General features: G+C 38.8%; 1 protein-coding gene across 1 annotated transcript; it reads right to left on the reverse strand.

Annotated features, from left to right (window-relative positions):
* Positions 1-3,807: 3,807 nt before the first annotated feature.
* On the reverse strand, positions 3,808-4,897 carry LOC102995943 (myb/SANT-like DNA-binding domain-containing protein 7). Its single transcript, XM_055089375.1, is given in 2 exon segments — positions 3,808-4,617; positions 4,619-4,897. Coding segments are annotated over 2 exon segments (1,089 nt in total).
* Positions 4,898-11,397: the final 6,500 nt, after the last annotated feature.

Consider the following 11,397-nt stretch of genomic DNA (forward strand, 5'->3'; position numbering starts at 1 on the left):
AGTGTAGGTGGTTTCAAACACCAGGGGTGCAGGAACCTCTTAACTGGAATCTAGATTGCTCACAAAGGAAATTGGTCTACATATTGTTGAATTGGTGCCCTCATGGTAGAAAGGAGGGTCTATGGTTTCCTTTTCCACCATCTTGCTAACATCATCTCTTGTCCTTCACATTTTTAATTCACTATTCAAAATGTTTTTATTATTTTTTTGAATTTTTATTCATTTCTAATGTTGACCTGTGTAACACAGTTGGTTTTAATTTGGGTGTATTTATATTATAATGGATATATTTATACACAAACTCATTTACTCAATAGCTCTTCTTTATTGATCAATAATTATTTCATGTAATTCTTGAATATGATATGAACTATTATAGTGTTTTCAAGTCAGTTTCATCATTTGATCTTTTCTTATGCTAGTACCTCACTTTTCAAATTATTTTGTGGAGATATAATACATTTAATATTTGGCAGAGATAGCGCTAATCCTGTCTTACTTATTTTTCATCGTTATTTTCTTATTTATCTACATTTCTACAGGAACTGACCTGAGATAACCTAATACTCACCCTTGTATTTGCTTTACATTTTTCACCTGATCTCAATGGTACTAACTCATAGACACAAAGCCTTCTCAGATTAGTATAGCTTTAGCTTATCTGAATTTGAAGTTATCTATGTGAATCAGCCAAGAATTCTTCTTACTTCTTTCCCACTTAGATTATCTCTATTGAAGCAGAATATTTTCATTCATGGAAGATTTTTCTTTAACTATATTTCTTTTCTTTCTTTTTTTTTTTTTTTTTTTTTAGGTACAGATAAAAATTTTATTCATCCATACCAGGATTAAGTTACTTAACAGAGAGACAGAGGGTGATGGTAGGTTGGCATACACAGCACCATTTAAGTTGAGGGCTTCAGGAGGCAGAGCATCTCTCCTACCACAGTACCATGGCCTTCCTCCTCCTCCTCCTCCCTCCTGAAGTGTCCCTTGAAGTCAGCAGGCCTCTGCCCCTCACCGGGCTTCTTCCCCCCGCTGTCCCAGTACAGAGACCACTATGTCTGGAAACATCTGTCTTTACATTCATCTGTCCACTGGGCCCTCACACAGCTCCTGCGTGGTAGCTGGGTAGCCTCCCAATGGTAAGTGAGAGGCCTGAGGTACAGAATGGTGAAGGGACCTGCCTGCAGACTGACAGGGGGTCACGGCTGGGCCTAGAGCTCAGACAGGATTTCTGGACCTGTTTCTCTACAGTCTCCCCTTATTATGACTTCCCTCCTCTTCACAAGATTTGGCCTGTTTTTTCTGTTTACTTTTTAAAGATTTTTCCCTTTAGTTTTATTCCCAACCTTAAAGTTGCTCTTGCCCATTAGATCTGCACACTCCTACCTCCAAAGTTCACATTGACTTCTCTTTAGCACTCCTCTTATCTCAAATAAATCCCTGCCTGTGTACTTTGCTACCATTAATAGATAAATATAGTACAGGCCTAACTCGTTCAAGTCCTTTCCTGTTTTTCTGGAAAGTCTACCTATCTACAGCAGCGTTATCCAGTTGTAACTGACATGGACCCCTCCATGTAAGGTCCTAAAACAACTGAGAAAAAATATATATATATACCTCCATTTCCGTGCCTTAAACATATGCTTCTTTAAAGCAAGGAATCTGTGTCTGGGTGTGGTGCTTATAGAAGTTCACGAGTACATTCATAAATATTAATACCGTAGAACGCTTCCTTAAAACACAATTGTTGGCTTCCCTGGTGGCGCAGTGGTTGAGAGTCCGCCTGCCGATTCAGGGGATGTGGGTTCGTGCCCCGGTCCGTGAAGATCCCACATGCCGCGGAGCGGCTAGGCCTATGAGCCATGGCTGCTGAGCCTGCGCGTCTGGAGTCTGTGCTCCGCAATGGGAGAGGCCACAACAGTGAGAGGCCCGCGTACCGCAAAAAAAAAGAAAAAAACACAATTGTTGCCAGTATTTCACATACATTAATACGCTGCTGTGACTGAAAATACTGCAATCAGAATTTCATTTTGCCTTTTGTTATGCTATTCATCTAATTTTTTAGAACTGGAAGGTACAAGAAAAGTCATCTAGTACAAACCTCTCATTTTAGAGATAAAGAAACTGAGGCACAAAAAGGGCAAGTGATTTGCTCAATGTAACTAACTGTGGCAGCATTAGAATCTGGGGGTTCTGACTAGATTCCAGTGTGTTCTACCTCATGCTGTTTCAACATAATTGCCCATTCATCAGAGAAGCTTGCCATCTCTTCCTGCTTCCAGTATGTTCCCACTGTGGTTTGGGCCATCTCTCCAGCATTGGTATTTCCAGCATTTAGGTAAGCAATCAAGCTGGCAAAATATAAAATAAAACCTCTCCAAACATGCCTGCACATTTTTTCAGCCTGTTGATTAGAGGAAAGCTTTTTAAATTCCAAGTCTCCTTTTTGTACTTTCTGAAAGTACTAAATAACCACTAAGAGCTTTAAGTTAGGTTAACGATGGCTGGTAAATGGCTTCCCTTCTAGAGTAAAGTGGAAGCATGGCTCAACACCATCATATCTCCTCTAGGAAGTGTATATGTTTTGGAGGGAAAAGGGGATGGATTTGTGGAGGGTTGGTGCTTAAAAAGAGTTACCTATTGCAGGCCGTCCTTATCCACACCACCCAACTGTTCTCAAAGCTGTTCTATTCCATCATATGCCATTAATGAGGTGAACTTCTGTCTATATCTGTGAGGAAAAGTGACTTTGGAAAATTCTCTAGAAGAAAAGTTTTCTAGGGCTTGCCTTCTGTAACATACTAGACAGAAAAAAGGCTAACAGAGAAGAACAAAATTAGCTAAAAGCATTTGGGAAACTGATATAATCCAAATTGTTCCCACGATGTCCAAATGGCAAACCAAAGCTAAAGATATATAATTATGCATAATCAAGGAAACTAAAAAATATGGAATGCAAAGAATTTACTTACATGTAATATTTTATAAGACAGCAAATTTCTCATTATATCAAAGATTAACATGAACCAAAACACACAACTGTGGCTCCCTGTCAGTTCTGAATTATATCCATAGTGATAAGAGACTAAGGACTAGTAAAATGGAGGGAAAGAAGGTTTGACTATTGAGTGTTTGCTAGTGGGCATGTCACAGACACAGCAGTGAAAACATAAGAGATAAATGTACTAATACCTGTTGTGTCTATATTAGCCTAATGAGCTAAAGAGAGATTTAAAGAAGTGAAGATTGTAAACTCCAGGAAGCAGTCAAGTTAAACTAGCAGATTCAAGCAATGAGGTCTTGGTATACAACCTTAATTTTATATCTTGTCAGCTCACCCTATATCGTGTGCCTCACCTTAGCCTGACCTCAGCCAAGGTCATATGCTTTAATAACTTCCATGTGTATAGTGCTTTTAAACTTTTAAATCTTTTCACATCTATTTAAGCCATCTGATCCTCACAAAAACCCTGTGAGGTAGGCAGGTTGCCCTCTTTTTTAACAGCTGAGGAAACTGGTATTGAGAGGTAAACTTAATTGTCACACATCAGTGATGAAGCCAGGGCTAACTAGCTCTCTGGACTTGGCTACTTCCATTGTACCAGACCACCACTCATGTTTCTGAAAGGTCTTTCAACTAGTAGAGATGCTTGAGAGAAGCAAGTATATTCCTACCCTCCTGCACCTTAATGGTCCATCTACTCTTTTTTTTTTCTGAAGACATGGAAAAGGAGCCAGAGTACCAGAAGGCAGCTGTTGGACTTGGGCCTCTGCCAGAGAAGGAAATACATCCTTGTGTGATCAGCTAACTTTTGTGTTTGAAATTAACCTCTGAAGAAACTTTTCAAGCCCTAGCTGAAAAGCATTTGTTGCCTCTTCTACCGCTGTGGCCGAGCGTCTTACCATGACCACAGCATCCCTGCGCAGCTCATTGGCAGGGTCCTGCTGAGCACTGGCCTCCTTGCCAGTGGCAATCAGCTGGTCCAATTTTTCTTCCTCCCACTTTGAAAGTTCTCGTGCCAATCTCCTGTTTTCTGCCAACTTGGCTGCAATAGTCCTGGCCACTGACCACCTTCTTCACCTTGCCCACCTGGGAGGGGGCTCACTGGTAAAAGGCCCATCCCCACCAGAAACAAAAGGAACTCTGGAGGAGGAGACTGGAGGCCGCTGTGCCGAGGTCACCCCGGAAGTGTTTCGGCCAGAGCTGGTTCAGGGGCTGGGCTCACCAGACACTCCCAGTCTGATCATGGGGCTGCTCTGACAGGGATCAGCTGCACCTCTGAAAAGGTGGTGGGAGCTGCTGTAGCTGGGGGTTCCTTGAGAGCACCCTGCACCCGAGGATTCATCCCAGGAGTCCTCAAGGTCGCTGGTTTCTCGCATCTGGTCACTGATCCTCAGCTGACCATCCTCATCTGATTCCTTAACTGTTTTCAAGATAAGCTGATGATCTGCTGCCTGAGTCCATTTTGCTCCCAGAATGCTGTTTCCCTCTTCCCCTGGGATGTCAGGGACCACCAAGTTCTGATCACATTGCTGGGCCCAAGCAGCCTCCTCCATTAAGTTGTCTGCATCAGTCACTATCTGATTTCGGAGAAGGTGATCCAACGTATCTATAAAAGGGACAGTGTAGTGGATCACCCATACTTGTGGCATGGGCCACATAGGCCTTTAAATGTAATGCCTTCAGGACTTTGAACTTGGAGCGGCACTGACGCTCAGTGTGGCAGAAGCCTTCCTGCTGCATCCACTTAGACACAGCCTGGTAGACCTCTACATTGTGATGTACAGTCTGGAGGCGCTGAATGTACTGTGCCTCACCTAGTATGGAGAGAAGCATCCGTGTCTCCTGTCTAGACCACCGGATGCCCGCACTCCTATTGGAAGTGGCCATAGCGGACTGCGAAGGAAGGCTAGCTGGAGGAGGCTCCTGGGCAGCAAGGTGCCTATCTGAAGGTGTGGGGAGGCTCTGTGTGCTCTGGTCTATCTCCAGGAGCCAGCCGATTCTTCCCTCTCAGGGCTAATTGCTGAGAAGCCAGGTCCAAGGACCGCATTTCTGGCTTCTGCCAAGGATCTGCTTTACTTTCATTACTGTATTTGAACTATTCCTTATTCTACTTTGTTTTGCTGCCAATCCAACAACCTCTTCATTTTCTGAGTAAGCAAAAACAGCTGGAGTAACACTGTCACCTGCATCACTGGCAATCACATCAGCCCGGCCATCCTTATAGATGGCCACACAGCCTGATGTGCAGCCTAGGTGAACCCCGATGGCCGCAATGAGGTGGCAGAGACGGCGGTAGCAGTAACGAGTGGTTCCTGTGCTGCAACAGCGCCTGGCCCTAGATTTCTTAATATTATATTTCAGAGAATAGTCATTGGAATTTCTAGTATGTGATAGATTATTTTGTGCTTGCTTACTAGTGATTTATTTTCTTTTCCTCTTTGTTTGTATAGCTATATGAAGTGTTTAGGATTTAAAAAGAAATTTTTTTTTGAGTAAGTGTGAAAAATGACTAGATTTTGAAGCATGGAACAGTTGAAATAAATGCAAATAAGATAATAGTCTCTTTTCTCAAACAAATCATACTACATTGGGTCCTGACAGTACAAAGAAACAAACTATTATTGGTGGATAGCAGTAAACATACCAATTCTGTATAAAAGGCTAATCTTAAACAGTAATATTGACATTTTGGATTAAATCAGTTTCACCTCTGAGCCATCAACATTACCATTAGAACACACTGCAAAACGGGAAGCCAGGATAGCTGAGTACATGCAGATGCCTAGAAATCCTAGGCATGTAGTAACTGCTGAAAATTCCTACTTACATATAGTGACATGACTGAACATTTACATGTAAGCAATATGAAAGACAGTTTTGCAGTGACATAAAAGAATAACTTTTTTTTTAATTGTTGAGTTCTGAGGGTTCTTTTTTTTTAGGAGATGTTGGCGGTAGGAGTTTATTAATTAATTTATTTATTTTTGCTGTGTTGGGTCTTCGTTTCTGTGCGAGGGCTTTCTCTAGTTGTGGCAAGCGGGGGCCACTCTTCCTCGCAGTGCGCGGGCCTCTCACTATCGTGGCCTCTCTTGTTGCGGAGCACAGGCTCCAGATGCGCAGGCTCAGTAGTTGTGGCTCACGGGCCTAGTTGCTCCGAGGCATTTGGGATCTTCCCAGACCAGGGCTCGAAACCGTGTCCCCTGCATTAGCAGGCAGATTCTCAACCACTGCGCCACGAGGGAAGCCCAAGAATAACATTTTTATAATTAATAAAATTTAGAAAACAAAATGGAAAATTAAAAAATGTCATTATTGTATGCTAATAGAGTTATAAACAAAATAATGTTTGTTTTCACTTTTTAAAATATATTTTATTGTTATAACATTATGTTTAAATGGTAATATAAGATTTGTGACTTACTTAATTACTCTTGCCTTAAAAAATAAATCCTGAAAGTTATCCTACCACACAATAATTATCTATGAACAAGATATGTTAGCTACAAACCAGATAGTCATCTCAAAGCACACTGGTTACAAGAAGAAAATTATTCTGATAAAGGAAAATTAAGATATCATATTTGAGGGAGAAAAACATGTAGCATGCTTTCTTTTGAGTATAATTTGAAATTGTGAGCCAAAAGTATTTTCTCAGTGTTGTCTGTAATTTAATTGAATGCACTTTAAGTACAGTTAAATAAACACTGTTATATGTATAAGCTGTTTGAAGGGTACCTATAGAGTGGTCATGGGCAAATAATACAGAGAGATGAATTATTATGCATATGTTTTCTAAGCATATTAAATCAACACATTGTCATAGTGAAGAATGTAGTCTTTAGATCCACAATACATAGGTTTAACATATAGTCTCTAATACTCTCTACCTATAAGGTCCAGTTCCCTCATATTTAAAAAGAGGGAAATGGACAGCTAATTTATAGCCATTTTAAGTATTAAATTTTATAAATAAACTATTAATAATGTTAACTACAATTAATGTTAAATCAGACAATCTTTTTTTTTTTTTTTTGCGGTACGCGGGCTTGTCACTGTTGTGGCCTCTCCCGTTGCGGAGCACAGGCTCCGGACGCGCAGGCTCAGCGGCCATGGCTCACGGGCCCAGCCGCTCCGCGGCATTTGGGATCTTCCCGGACCGGGGCACAAACCCGTGTCCCCTGCATCGGCAGGCAGACTCTCAACCACTGCGCCACAAGGGAAGCCCCAGACAATCTTTTCATAACCAGGCTATTAATTGCTTAATTCTTTCTGTTTTTCATTTGAGTTTGCTTAAAGAGAGCTGGGTACCATCTAAATGGAGTCCAGAATTCATGGAGCATAGCACAATTAAGAGCTCATTTGTCATGGAGCTCTCCGAAAACAACATTCAGTTTTCACTGTCAAATGCAAAAATCTGAAAATTGTTTGATATATACACATGCATGTGTTCAAATAGCTTAATTAAAAAGTTTTTTACTGAGTTTACCATAAAATATAAATGTATACACCAAAGATGTTTTCAGAACAAATATGATGCTAGGTAGAATTTTAGTTTGGTATGTCAGCTTATCAAAGGCAGAAATGTTTATATATTGTACATGGTCAAAATGGAGTGGAAAACCATCTTGACAATAAATAATTCAAATAGCAAACTATGTACAGGGAATAAAAATCAGGAATTTTTTTTTTTTTTAGTTAGATTTATCCTTTTCCTCATAGAAAGTTACCAGAGGTTCTATGGATTCCTCAGGTTTTTAGAAGAAAAGTAACCATCTAGATCATCATAGAGCTAAAAAAAAAAAAGCTGTTGAAAAAGCAAATTAATTAAGGGCTTCACAAGTCTCTGGCCCTGGATATAAAAATGTTGACATTGCATTCTTAAATGAGTTCAAGACCGAGAATTTTGTAAAATCCATTAACCACACCTTTCACCACATTCATTAATTGATTTCTTGATTCTTCATTTCACCATGAGCATTATTTAAGTAGTAGAACCCATACTATTAAACATATTGTATATTTTTAAATTAAAACACTTTACTTATTGCTTTATAATTTATAAATGTATGTTTCAATCAGTAACTTATTTTTTTAATGAACACATAAAACAGTAAAATTTGGTTTAGTTAATATTTTAACTAAAAGTATAACTTTTAAATTTTACTAAACAAGACAAATTTCAGGGATTAACAGACCATTCTACTTTCTAGTAATAAAATAAATATTTCACCTCCTTTCACCAAATCAACAGAACAAAACAGGGCACAGAAAATGTCTGTAACCAACATAGTAGCAGAATAGTTGCTGCTTTTAAGGTCAGTGCATTGTATAACCAAGTACTGAAATTCAGGAAACCTCATTGTTGGAAGAAATGGGGATTTATCTCATCACCTGCTTTACCTCTTTTATTTTCTTGCTTGTTTCCAAAGCTCCTGCATTGCATGAACTATTGTAATGTCACCAACCAAACGTTCTTGATTTTCTTTGACTGTTGTTTTATTGAAATGTATCCCCAAATAGGGAAAGTGATTCCTACAAAGATAATTTATGTGGACAAGTTGCTATTCATTCTGAAAATGTAGCACAGTAGCTGGTGAAGAGTGTATGCTCAATTAGCATTTGTATTACTTAAGTAGATGGGGACTAATATCATTAATATATATTCAGAGAGTAATAATGATGTGCACAGCCAGATATAACCATACATATTATATACTATATATGATGTATTGCATTTCAGTAATTCAAAGATGGACTTACATTAAAACATTTATTTTAATCTCACAGTTGATGTGATCAGATGTTGAGTGATATTTTAATTGACATATTTTTAATCAGATGGCTCAATATAAAATAAGTGTTTACTTTACGATTTATGCCATCTTTCAATTTCTAGCAGAATTTCCTTTTTCTAGATAATAAAACCTTGTTTATATTTCAAATGTGTGTTTATAAAAAATTAATAAACAGAAACCTCAATTAAATAGGGTCAGGAGACCAGAAGGGGGAACTCTTATGCCCTGCAAAGATAACATAACCCAACAGGAAGAAGGACTCCTCTTTCTCCTGGCAACAACCCAGCCAATGAAAAGCTATAGACTCTTTACTTACAGTAGCCCCCCTTCCCCCAACTTCCTTTTCTCCACTATAAGAGAGTTTTCCTTCCCTTGCTGTGCTGGGAAGTTGCACATGGCTCATCATGGTTGCAGGCCCTGAATTGAAATTCTCTACTGATCCTGAATAAACCCATTTTTGCTAGAGAAATAACTGGCAGTCTATTTGTTTTAGGTCAACAACTTTATAGTGGCAATAATGAACAGGAAAATGAATGGTTTGTAAGAGTAAAGCTTGGTAGACTTGCCCTGACTGAGGGCACAAGCAGAGTGACAGGTGGTTGACAGGATCACATTGTGTCTGCAAAGTCCATGTTGATGGCAATCATGGAATGTTTCATACAAAATGGAGGAAGGAACTCTGGCCACCAATGACTTTAATTTTTGTCAGTATTTTGCAGTGATAGATGAAATTCTGTGGGTTTTTTTTTTGTTTTTTTTTTTCAGAATTGTCCTGGAATGAACGATCAAAGTAAGAATTGCAGTTAATCAGGTAATTAAAATGTAATAACTATAATGATGAGATGATGATAATTACAATAATCTACTTATCCATCTATCTAATATGTGATTAGAGGAAAGAAGAGGCTTATGCCTATTCATTTAAGAAGCTGTCTTGGTTTATCTAAGAAAGGAAATATTCATTCCCTATGCAGAGAATATTGGGAAGGGAGCTTTCTATCATCACCTTTATAAAGGAGTGGATGTTTCAGACTGACATCTACTGGGTCCTGACTTATTAGAGGTATAGAGGGTTCACTTTATTAAACATCAAGTATCATTTAAAACACACTACTTTCCTCTCCCTCATTCTTCTTGCTCTTCTTGTTTCATGGATTAATAGGAATCAGGACATTTCCTTTCCAAGATGGAGTCCTATGCTCTCTGTTCATTCTTCTCTCAATCAAGAACTGGTAAAGACTCTTACCCAAGTCACAAGCTGGGCAATCAAGGCTAGGTAAGAACTAAGCAGAAAGGACAGAGCATTTATCTCCCTCTGTACTGCCAAGGCTAAGTAAGAGAGTCAAGCCCACAGCCTCATCCTAGGACCATGTGAACAGATTTGAAATTTGTTCAAAGACTCCGTTATCTTGCTCTTTTGTTTCTGTAGACACAGCAGAGAGTGCAAATCTCACACCTAATATTTGCATAATATCATGAAAATATAATTTAGCCTTTTCATAAAACATATTCTCCAATACATTTAGCTACGTACATGTACATTTTTTGTATACTCAGAAGTCAAAGAAGAGAAGGGGTGAACACATCACAAAAATACTAGCAAGTCTCATTACTAAGTAGTTATTATTTTATTCCCACTCCATAATAAACCCTTTAGATACATTTTCTTATTTAATCCACCCAACATTTCTAAATTAGCCTCTATATTTACCCTTATTTATTGGATAAGGTTACAGATCCTCAACATGGTTAAGTAATTCACTAAGATCTTGACAGGTGACAAATGGCAAAGTCAAGATTTCAAACCAGTCATTCTGATTCTGGAACTTAAATTCTCACACTATATTAAACACAGGCCAGTCTTTTTGACTCAGTGACTCTGAGAAAGCAGCTGCTAAGTGAAGATCACAGAAGTTTCTCACTGTGATTCAAGAGATAACTGCTGTTCCATCTGTAGTTTCCTTGCTGGCATGTGGAACCATGGACACCAATACAGATCTGAAAAAGTTTGCTTTTGATTGTGACTGTCATCTCCATGGGTGGATTGTGGCTACAGATAGTAAGGTGGTAGATAACAAACACGACTAAGGGCATAGGTGTGTTTCCAGATTGGTCAGGAGGAATCACAGACACAAAGAAGCCTTGACTAAAAGAGAAGGCTAGTAGATTGCTTCCTTACATCCCAGATAGCAGGGCCCCTCCTGTTTTAACTTTAGGTCCTGGCCACCCAGACTGCTTTCCCTGGATACAGGAGCTTCCCTGCTTAGAGAGATTGAATCATCAAGTGTGTCTGAATTTATTCAGAAAACTCAAAAGGACAAATGCTCTCTGAAAAATATGAAAGTTCCTATTTTTAAGAAAGTGAACACAAATAGACTGATTTTTAATATATTATATATGACCAGATTTTATCTAGTTTTAGTTATTTTATAGTGATCTTAAATTCAATCTTAGGAAGATTGTAGTAGAAGTACCCATGTTCTAGTAACATATTTTTTGGCTTTGAAAAAGAGTATTTGAAACAGATATTGTTTACCAAATCATTTTATAATATTACTACATCAGATATCACCTGAAAATATAAGCACAATC

The sequence above is a fragment of the Physeter macrocephalus genome, chromosome 13 (genome assembly GCF_002837175.3).
Source record: "Physeter macrocephalus isolate SW-GA chromosome 13, ASM283717v5, whole genome shotgun sequence".
NCBI classification, from domain to species: Eukaryota; Metazoa; Chordata; class Mammalia; order Artiodactyla; family Physeteridae; genus Physeter; species Physeter macrocephalus.